The sequence below is a fragment of the Chlorocebus sabaeus genome, chromosome 7 (genome assembly GCF_047675955.1).
Source record: "Chlorocebus sabaeus isolate Y175 chromosome 7, mChlSab1.0.hap1, whole genome shotgun sequence".
NCBI lineage: Eukaryota > Metazoa > Chordata > Mammalia > Primates > Cercopithecidae > Chlorocebus > Chlorocebus sabaeus.
The window spans coordinates 60814133-60824949 of NC_132910.1; the positions used below are offsets into that span (position 1 = coordinate 60814133).

The following is a 10817-nucleotide window of genomic DNA, read 5'->3' on the forward strand; positions in this document are numbered from 1 at the left end:
GGTTTGTGGAAATCACTTTCATCTTATGATCATATCATATATTATCTTAAAATGCTGGCTGGAATCTGGAGTCTCTGAGATGACACATTGGGGTTTCATAATTCCTGGAAGGGTAATACAAACAACTTACCTTTGACAGCTCCCAGCATTGACCTAAGACATCAGAATGCTGAGTAAGAAATGGATCAATTTTCCTGACATATTTCACTGTAGCATCTTACAGATCAAAAATGGAGGTATAATACAAAGCTATAATGGAGAATTCCTCTGACTCCCTAACTATTGTCCAGAATTATATAATAATAAGAACTCTAAAATATCAAGTTTTCTAAATATGATGATAGAGAAACATGACTCTGAGAGATTAGGAAATATAAGAGGCTTTTTCCTCCCCTCTTTTACTCTCCTTACATGTAAACTCTTTGGTAAAGAAGGGAAAACAATAGACTTTACCCCTTCCCTGACCAGCTACTTTTAGTTAGACGCATTCTGACTCTCAATACTGCCATAATGTACAAACTAGAGCTGGCTACAATTCATACAATTTACTCAGCCACTTAGCCTAAATGCGAAAATTGTGTTTTAAAATGTGCTGACCACATTTCAAATACAAGAATAAAAATATTGCGTACATAATCCAGGAAACTAGAGTTCCTAAAATCTAAATAATTAACATCCAAATGAACAGACATAGTCTTGGCATTCATGACAAATAAGGTCTATGCCTACTAAATATGCCTTTATAGCAAAAAGATGAATTTAGCAATAAGACTAAAGAATACAATATGAAGAAAAATAAAAAATGCATTTCAACTCTCATATTATGTGGCAACTTAAAGTTGAAATGAAGACTCCAGATGAAATTATGTCAAAAGCATGACAGTGATTCCAAATGATTCTGGATTTTGAGAAATTCCAAAATGTAAGTACAAAATCCTCAACAGGTAAGTTCAATTACATTTAGTTCATTTATTCTATCTACTGGGATAGTAGCTTAAACTTCGTATCTGTGAGTTTATCTACTAAATGAACGTTTTGACTAATATAAATGTGAAATTTACTAGATTATTCTAAATATCTTAAAGCTGATAGGACACTAGAGTTTTCAAATATAGGTGGAAGAAATTCCTTGCTTCCTCCATGAATCTTTTTCATTGCAAACAGAAGTCAAAAGATAGAAGTCAGCTAGAGATTTAACTGGGAAGGAGGAGGCAGAAGAGAGGAAGTCCTGCTATTCAGCTCAGTTCCTCCTCCTAGTGGTCACAAAGGGGAGGTACCTGCCATCTGGTGTCATTTCCTCAAGGGCTCCTTTCGTTTAAATGACACAGAATAGTCATTTGGAGGAATACATGATGCCAATGAAAAGTGCTCAATTTTAATTTGTAGGTGATTTCCACTTACTTCTGCTTCTCACTCTTCTATACTTATTTAAAACAGTCAATTTTAAAATAATATTTCTTAATTGCAAGATTTCTGAATAAATCCCAAATGAAGCAGTAACTATCCATGTCTAAGAATTGAGTATGCGGGCACACCACAGTAATTTTTTAAAACAAACCAGGGAAAAAGTGTTAAATATCATGGTGTGTTAAACCACCACATGGAACTTCACCCATATTGGCAAACCAGGGAGGCTGGGGATGCGTCTATATTTAACCATCACATACTAGGCTATAGCCGCAGCCCAGATTGACTCATACATTGTTTTCACATTCTCAGCTTCCTTCAAACCACCAAGTAATTGTTTATAAAGTGATAGTATGAAATAAAAACCTTTTTCATGATAGGTTTTGGACGGTTTCCACTAGAGATAACATAGATTGATGTTATTTGGATAAATGTCTTGTGAGGTTCCCTGCAACAGGAAATGCCCCGCTGGGCTGCAAAGCAGTCCTGATTCTGACGTATTTCCTCATCAGCTCTCCATTTACCTAATCCTGATGTTAAGAGGATGCCCCTTCTCATCCCTAGACCTAAGCCTGACATTCAGATACTATTTTCATTAACAACACATAGTTGATTTTGTACAATTACAAAACAATCAGAAGCATGGTAGGATATTATGGCCCTGAAAGGCTTCTTATGTCTACATATAATTTGAATGAGCTGGAATGAATGAAACTCTATGCAGAATTTGTACCCTTTTCTTAAGTAATTCCCAGCTAATGAAAAAAATAGAATTATTAAGGCAAGAAAGAGAAAAGAGTAGTTTAAGAATTAGCTTCTTAATAACTTGTAGACAAGAGAAGCCAAGCAACAAGAACATTGCTTCAAGAGACAATTTGTCATTCGCCCTTTGGGTGACTGGGCATTTTTACCAGCTGTCACTCCTGGACCAACTAAAAGTGTTACATCCAAACTGTTGTACTCATTAGGACTGAAACAATTTAACATGGATGCCTGAAGGCACTCGGATATCACATTGTATTGTTTGGCCTTATAAGAAGTGAGGAATGCCTGCTATTCTCATTTAAATAAAATTTATAGCATTTTAATTTGATTTCTTTCTGCAAACTGTTTCTGACTATTCTTTACCTTACATAATTGAAAATCTATTATTATTCCCTTACTTGATGCACTCTTTCCATTCACTGTGCAGCATGTTAGGATAAAAACATACAACCTAAGTGAAAAACCATGTATAGTAAGAAACACAAGTTTTATGTGAGAAAGTAAATTTATGTTAGAAAGTTAATTTAAAGGTTCTTCTTATACAATGGGAAAGAGTACACAACCATCGAGCTACAGTTAACATTTATTTCCACCCAAAACTGAGAACACAGACAACGAGGTCAGTCACCAGGGGCAATATTGTTTGCATTTATGAATCTTGCTTGCCTATGTGAATTGCTTGCCTACCTGTATTCTTATTTTGTACACCATCATTTTTATGGACTTGGAGTGTACAGAGAGACCTCAGAAGTTATCTACTGCATGTTTTTTATGTCTAGTTAAATTCTCTAAGCAAATGACTAGCTGTGTTACATGGAATGATTATCACGAATGTACAGGAGCCAGGTCCAGTGGTACTGTTCAGTAAGCCAGACATGAAGTTTCTCTCCTTATTCAACGTAACTCTCCCTATTTTCAGGAGAAAAGCAGAAGAATAAGCCATTCTCCTCCTGTCTACAACAACCCTTTACATACTAAAAGTGACTTTTTTGTTTCACGTGGGGTAAGTATACCAGGTATCAGTACACCTCTATCTGTTCATAAATTCTTGGAAAGCTAAAAGGCAAATCAGCTTTTTATCCATTGCTAGAGCTTTTATTTTCATCAGAAACCAGATTTTCTCCTATTGTGAACTTCTAGAAGAGAATTATACTTTTTTCTCTCTTTTCCCCAGAGAAAAGAAAAATAAAATCTTTGGGTTTACAAAAATGGAAGAGATTTTAGTCATCTGCCCCAAAGCCCACTATACTTTTTCTTGGTTGCACTTGTCATACCTGTATACTCATGTCATTTTTATTTTTTTTATTTTTTTATTTTTTTTATTTTTTTTTTATTTTTGAGACGGAGTCTCGCTGTGTCTCCCAGGCTGGAGTGCAGTGGCGTGATCTCGGCTCACTGCAAGCTCCGCCTCCCGGGTTCACGCCATTCTCCCGCCTCAGCCTCCCAAGTAGCTGGGACTACAGGCGCCCGCCAGCACGCCCAGCTAGTTTTTTGTATTTTCAGTAGAGACGAGATTTCACCATGTTAGCCAGGATAATCTCGATCTCCTGACCTCGTGATCCACCCGCCTCGGCCTCCCAAAGTGCTGGGATTACAGGCTTGAGCCACCGCACCCGGCCTCATGTCATTTTTAAAGAATTGTCTGTCATCTTCATCAAAATGTAAGCTTCATGAGGGAAGATACCAAGTCTGCCTTGTACACCAACATTTTCCCAATGTCTAGTACAGTATTTGGCATACAGCAGCCTTTTCATTTAACCTGAAGAACTGACAAATGCCCTTCAAAGTCATTCTTGTGCAGCACTCCTATTTTGGAGATATGAAAATAGAAACTGTAAGAGGTGTTCTTGGAAATGACTTCCCAAAATTACATAACAAGTTAATGACAAAGCCAGGATTAGAACTTTGGATTCTTTATTCCGCATCCTCATTCTTCCTCCACTACACCACAGAGGTTCTTATACCTAACATCCTGGGCAGGCAACACTACTGATGAGTAAGATACGGAAAGCTTTGTGATCTACACATCTTTTGGTTGGCTGCCTGGCTCCCAGCTGGAACATAAAGCTTTCTCATAGATATGCCTGGTTTATGCATACTTTATGTAAGACTCCAAGAACAGAACCCAAAACTAAATTCTACAGCCATAGCAAACAGCCAACTTATTCTCTCCAATTAGAGTTGAATTTTACAGAGGCCAAGCCACAGATTCCAGCTGAATTTCTCTGGTTCGGCTACTGCTAAAACAAATATTCTGCTAAATACAGCTTCAATTTGTATGGAAATTTAAAAATTATTATTTTTTAAATTATTTTGGGTTTCTTTAAACCAAATATTTTTTAAAATAGAGTTTTTCTGAGCGCATGAAAGAAATAAATGCAAGTTTCCCAGGGTGACAAGATGATCTAAAACTGGATTGTGGTGATGGCTGCCCAACTCTATAAATCTGTTTTTAAAATCTTAAAATAGGTAAATATTATAAATTTTACTGCAATAGGCTGTTAAAAAATGAAAAGGAGTCACAAAATTAAGCTATTTCTTTTTGTAAACATCTGGTATTAAAACTGCAAAGATATTCTTTAATATCCCCATGGTCTTTTAAGCCCAGGTCCTATCCACTTCAACCATGGTTTACCTAAAAGGTCAAAAGTTTTCCCTGAAATTTTTGTAAGAATAATTTAGGAGACTTATATAAATATCAAAAAGGAACCAATATTTATATAGCACCAAGAAGTACTGACTAGTATGATTATCTGCATGAATAATCTACAGATATATTTATTTAATTAAGTATAGTGTTCTAGTCCAAACCTGCCATTAATTAGCCACTGGGTTTTTAGCAAATTATACAACATCTCCAGTTCTCAGTTTTCCCACCTATTTCATATGTCTCTGTAGATCACAGTAGAGCTAAGTAGCATATAATATACTAAAAAGAATAGTAATTGCTATTGTCTAATGGATAGCCACTAATACGCCAGACTATTTAGGTAAACTATTACCCTAAGGAAGGTATTATTAGTCTTTTTTTCCTTTTTTTTTTTTTTTTTTTTTTTTTTTTTGCAGATGAGGAAATTAGAACATAGGAAAGTTCATTAGTTTTACCAATGTCACACAGTTATTTAGTACCAGATCCAAGATTCCAATCCAGAATTATCCAGGTTCAAAACCTATACTTATTCTCTATTCCTTGGTAGACTGGGCTTTTGGTTCTATCAGATGTGGGCATGAATCCTGACCTTGCCTTTACTATGTTAAATTAATCATCTTCTCTGAATCTCAGTTTCCTCATCTGTAAAATGAGATTACTAATACTTAACTCAGGGTCCTTGTGAAAATTAAATTAGAGAGTACATCCCCTGCCATTAGAAGCCATTTTTTAAAAACTGTCTTTTTCACCTCTCCCTCCCAGAGGTTCCTTCTTGTGCATAAAAATATATCTATAAATTCTATGATTACCTTAGAGCCTACCTGAATAAACCTCACTGGGATTGAGTTCTATCAAGAGCAATTAGAGTGAACGCAAACAACACAGCATTGCTTCTTTGCTATCAGTCCTTGGCTCTGTGACTGAAACTGTCAACAAGAGTGTCAACTTCAAGGGGTAGGCATCTGTCCACAGGAACTGAGCTGAGGTCACAGACTTGTCTCACTCTGCCCTACAAACAGATGTCTAGGTGACATCTCTTAGTCACTGCAAACCAGGGTTAGAGCCAAACCAGGTGGAAGTGCTGAATCTCTTTTCTAATCCTCTTGGTCAGCCCATTCATTCCCTAAAACAATTCTTCACAGACCATAATTCGAAATAACGAGTTTTCTCCAGGATATTATTTTCAACATAATGTCCTTATTTTGATGATGTCTGATTATTCCTCAAGCCAAAGGTAGTGTTTCCATTACAGCAGTTTTTCAGCAAGAAACCTGCTTGATTCTGCATATTAGAATGCACACCTTCAAATGTTTACCTCGAAAGTTGCCAGGTAAAAACTGATGTAATGTGGAGCTCTAGTGGTGGCAAGAGGTAAAGCAGCTATTAGTGGGCGCCAACAAAAAAGCCTAGGAAATCTCCATTTATTATTAAATTAACATGCTAAGATGAAAAATGGTCCAAAATAATCCAAGATAATATACAGAAAATTTTAAATGTAATAGATTTCTTTTAGATTACAAGTTAAACTTCAGTAGCTAGCCTACATTAAACGTCCTGAAACAATTATATCTTCTCAAAAAATAGAACTCAATGCTGTGGTTGTCATTTTTCTATTTTTACTAAGTTCATTAAGAATCATATTAATTAAGCACTAGCTATTTTTCACAGAGCTTGTAAGAATACCGTATACAAAAAAATGCTGGACTCTAAGTGGTATGATCAGTGAAGTTCTGTACCAACTGTCCTGGGAATTTAAATAATCCCTACAGGCCGATGAGGTGGTTGTGAGTTAATTCCCGCACTAGAAAAGTGCCTTCCTTGAATATTTGACTTCTGAGATATTTTCCAACTTAAAACAACTAAGAATGAGACCTACACTATCAAAGGTTAACTCTTTGTTTTTCTGGTACCTAACGTATATGTCTTCTCACTCAAAAGGGCTTCATTTAAAAAAATATAACTCTCTTATGTTCAAAAATTTAACAGAATATAAATAGTAAATTTTGTATAATGTACAACCTGGAGTTGACATTTAAAATTTCTAAATGTGGGCCGGGCGCGGTGGCTCAAGCCTGTAATCCCAGCACTTTGGGAGGCCGAGACGGGCGGATCACGAGGTTAGGAGATCGAGACCATCCTGGCTAACACGGTGAAACCCCGTCTCTACTAAAAAATACAAAAAATTAGCCGGGCGAGGTGGCGGGCGCCTGTAGTCCCAGCTACTCGGGAGGCTGAGGCAGGAGAATGGCGTGAACCCGGAAGGCGGAGCTTGCAGTGAGCTGAGATCTGGCCACTGCACTCCAGCCTGGGCGACAGAGCGAGACTCTGCCTCAAAAAAAAAAAAAAAAAAAAAAATTTCTAAATGTGGTGCCTTGTTTAGCTGTGCCAAAACAAGTTATCACGAGGGGGAAAAGGTTTCAGAATATGAAAAAATACAAGAACTTGCCTTTTCATATATAAGTACCTAAGTATCATGTTCCTTAATAATAAAGAAATCTTAAGAGACTCACTTTCCATGAGTGATGATAAAAGAAACTATCATATTCATAAATGTGTTAACAATGTTGACCTGAAATAAACATCTCAACTCATGGGAGTTTTCCATGACTTATATGAGTTGAATCCACTACATGTTTCCAATGGCCATATTCCAAGGGCTTCTAAATTGTCAGGTCTGAGATAACTACCAAGCCATCAAAGGTACATGAAGGAAGACTTAATGATTACCCAGGGGGTCTTATTCATGATGTCCTTCTTCCCTGTCCTTCTACTAATATGCTGTCTTTAATATAGTTCCCTGAAGCTACACAGAAAAAAAAGGTAAAAGTATAAGAGCCTCTTCTTCAAAAGTCATTGAGAATGCAAGAGTTTGTAATGGGAAGCTCAAGATAAAGAACTGATTTTCTTTCAGTCATCATCTCTAGCTATAGAATAGGAGATGGAATCTTTTTAACAGAATAGAAACAGCAGGAAAGGAAGTGAAGGTGGTTTACTAACATAATCATATGCCAAAGGGAATAAACCAAAAAAAAAAAAAAAAAAAAATCTGCACTAACGCAATATGAGCGAGCCAGGAATTCAGAATCTAACAGTTCTACAGTCCTTTTCACTGTGGACATTAAGACAATTTAATTGAAGAATATTTTTCAATTTGTGAATCTAAGATGTTTGTTTTTGTACATCACCTTGCCTATATTTTCTTTGGTGATTATCTCTATCTCCTTTGCTTTCCCACAACAGGCCTTGGTATGCTGCTTAAAATAATATTTGGGGCTTTATTTTCCATCCTTCTGAATGAGACATGTTGATTTTATTAAAGCAAGTTGCAGTCTGCATTCTTTCTTTACTATTATTACAGGTAGACTTGACAGACACAGGACCTTTGTCTTAAAATGCTCTGCTCTGGAGGAAACCTTGTTAAAGAAGTTCCATTTTACCTGCTGGGCAGTTACATTCTGAAGGTGCTTCTCTTGCGATTCTTATTTTAGCCATATGTTCATAGGATTTCTGCAGGAAAAGAAGAGTTATTAACAATCATCAGTAGCACTGTAGAGACATGGAGTCTTTAGGGACTCTGGCCATACGCCTGATTTACCGGCATTTCATAACCTGCATAACTAACATTTACATAAGTACTTGGACTCTAGTCAAGAAAGTAACCATGCCTAAGCCCTAAAAAAAGACAATGACCACTGATAGGGTATTAAGATTGCTGGACTTGTGTAACATCTTTCTCCATTCTTCCCTACCACCACTCTCTCCCTCATATGCAGTCAATGTAAAAACCTAGCACTAAAATGCTGCAGTACTAGGTAAGCTGTGGCTTACCAATAACAGCCAATATTTTATACATGAAGCTCAACTGTTTTATCATGCTAGGCTGCAACAACTGCCAAATAGGCTCCCCGCTAGGGTAAGGTTCCAGAAAACTCCCTTACTCTAGTCTAAAGTTGCCCTTAAACATAACAGATTCCTTTCAGCTCTCAACTCCAAGGGCTCTGCATTCATAAATACTCCAGCACTGCAACCTTTACCAAAAATAAAGCTACTTTTAAAAAAACGTTTAAACTTTTAATATGAAAAGATTGAACGTGTGAAATTACTGACTTTACATTATACATGAGATTATTTTACATTTAAGAGTGATTACCTTTTTTGTATATTAATAACATCTATGACCGTAACCATCTTATAACATGTAAAAGATTTAACAGATGCTATTTCTGCAAGAAATATTCTCTCCACAATTGGGAAAGCCTCACATGTGACTTAGGATAACTAAAAAGAGGTAAAATGCCCTTTCTCCCTTTTAGAACTTCCTATATGTTTAACATGCAAACATTAAGAGAGAGTGAGGGAAGATTAGAGATAGGGATGGGGATATCAAGGGATGTGCACATATAAATATATGCTACAGTGAGCATAGATCCTTGCCCAACACATGCACGCGCGCACACACACACAGCCACACCAAGTTTGCGTACAGTAAGGGTAGCGGCTAGTCATACACAGAGTCACGCTTGTACAAGATGCAAAATACCCCAGCCTCTCACACCTGAGCCAGAAGTCGCTCCACTTTCTCTTGCACCATAGCCTTGAGCTGATCCAGGGTATCAGGCAGCAGATGAATGGAAGGGGCCCCTTTGGCGGATTCGAGAGCGGCGATCCTCGCCTGGAGGTTGTTGGTTTTCACACCCAGGTACAGGCAAGACACCACGGCCACCACTGACAGAAGAGCCGCCAGGAAGCCGCACGGGGACATGGTCTGGGCACAATGCTGCTCGGCAGGGCTGGAGTCCTCGGATCCGGGCTCCCGGGCCCCTCCTTTTCCTGCGTGCTTCTTCAGCAGCATCGTGGCGGGGTCGGCCGTCTTGGCTTCGCTTCCCACCCTCTACACCTTAAATAATCCTAAAAGGAAAGAAAAAGGTCGATTCCTCCAAAGTTCAGTCCCTGTGGTTGCACAACTAGCTGGTGGAGTCAAGCCCGCGAGCGGAGATGGACCCCTGCCTTGCTCAGCGTCCAGACCCGCAGGCGTGCACTATCCCCGCTTTCTTCTCTCCTCCCAGCTGGAAGTGAAAAGCACCCTCAGACCGGGGACCGGGTGGCGGTGGGGTAAAAAGCAAGACGAAGCCCACCCAGACAGCTCTTCCGACTCCCAGAGGACAGACACCTCTTCCGAGGTCCCCGACAGCGGTCGCTCAGGGTCCGAGGGACGGCGACCGAGGCACGGCGCGGGGCCGCGGCTCGCCCTGGCCACGGAGGACCGAACCTGTTGCGCCTCTGTGAGTTTGCCTTATTTCTACCTACTCGGTGTCTTTCAGCACGCCGACCTGTCTCCCACCTGCATTCAGTTCAAGGCAAAAAGGCTGGGAGAGCACGCTAGAGCGCAGCGCGAAAGGGGCGGCTAAGGGGGAGAAGAGAGGAAAACGAAATAAACCCAAGGAGCCAATGCTAGTCGCGAAGCCGAAGTCGCGGCTGCCCGAAGGATCTCCGCAACCCCGCGTGCGCGATCCTTAAATACCCTTCGGGATGCTCGTGTGAGTGTGTGTGTGTGTGTGAGTGCGCGCGCGCTCCGAGCACGACGTCCCTCCCCCGACCCCCTCCCGGCTCCCGGCGTCCGGCCCGCGGCTCCCGCTGCTGCCGCTGCTGCGCGCCCCCCTTCCGAAGCCAAAGCAGGAGCCCGCCTTATTATCATAATATATTCACCTTGGCCCAGCCCGCGGGCCGGCCCAGGGAACCCCCCAGGGGGGCGGGAAGCTTGGGTGGGAGCGGGGCAGGAGGTCTGTTATTAGCATAATGCATGCAAATAGCTGGAGCGGCCACCGTGATTGGAGAGGAGCCTGGCGACCCCTCCCCCTGAGCAGAGTAACTTCAGCGTCCCCGAAGGCCACCTCTCTGGCCCGGGCCAGGGGCCGAAGCGGGGTCGGCTGCGCAAGAGGCGGCAACTTTGGCTTATACTGACTCAGTCCAGCGCCCCCTCTTTATCCCACTTAAA

General features: G+C 40.1%; 1 protein-coding gene across 2 annotated transcripts in view; it reads right to left on the minus strand.

The window, feature by feature from the left end:
- COL25A1 (collagen type XXV alpha 1 chain) overlaps window positions 1-10378 on the minus strand; it is a 512691-nt gene extending 502313 nt beyond the window's left edge. For both annotated transcript variants that reach the window (XM_007999508.3, XM_007999509.3), the window contains exons 1-2: window positions 9378-10378; window positions 8260-8329 (exon numbers count right to left, since the gene is read on the minus strand). In XM_007999508.3, the coding sequence (XP_007997699.3) occupies window positions 8260-8329; window positions 9378-9674 (367 nt within the window). In that variant the 5' untranslated portion in view covers window positions 9675-10378. The remainder of the gene's footprint in view (window positions 1-8259; window positions 8330-9377) is intronic.
- Window positions 10379-10817: the final 439 nt, after the last annotated feature.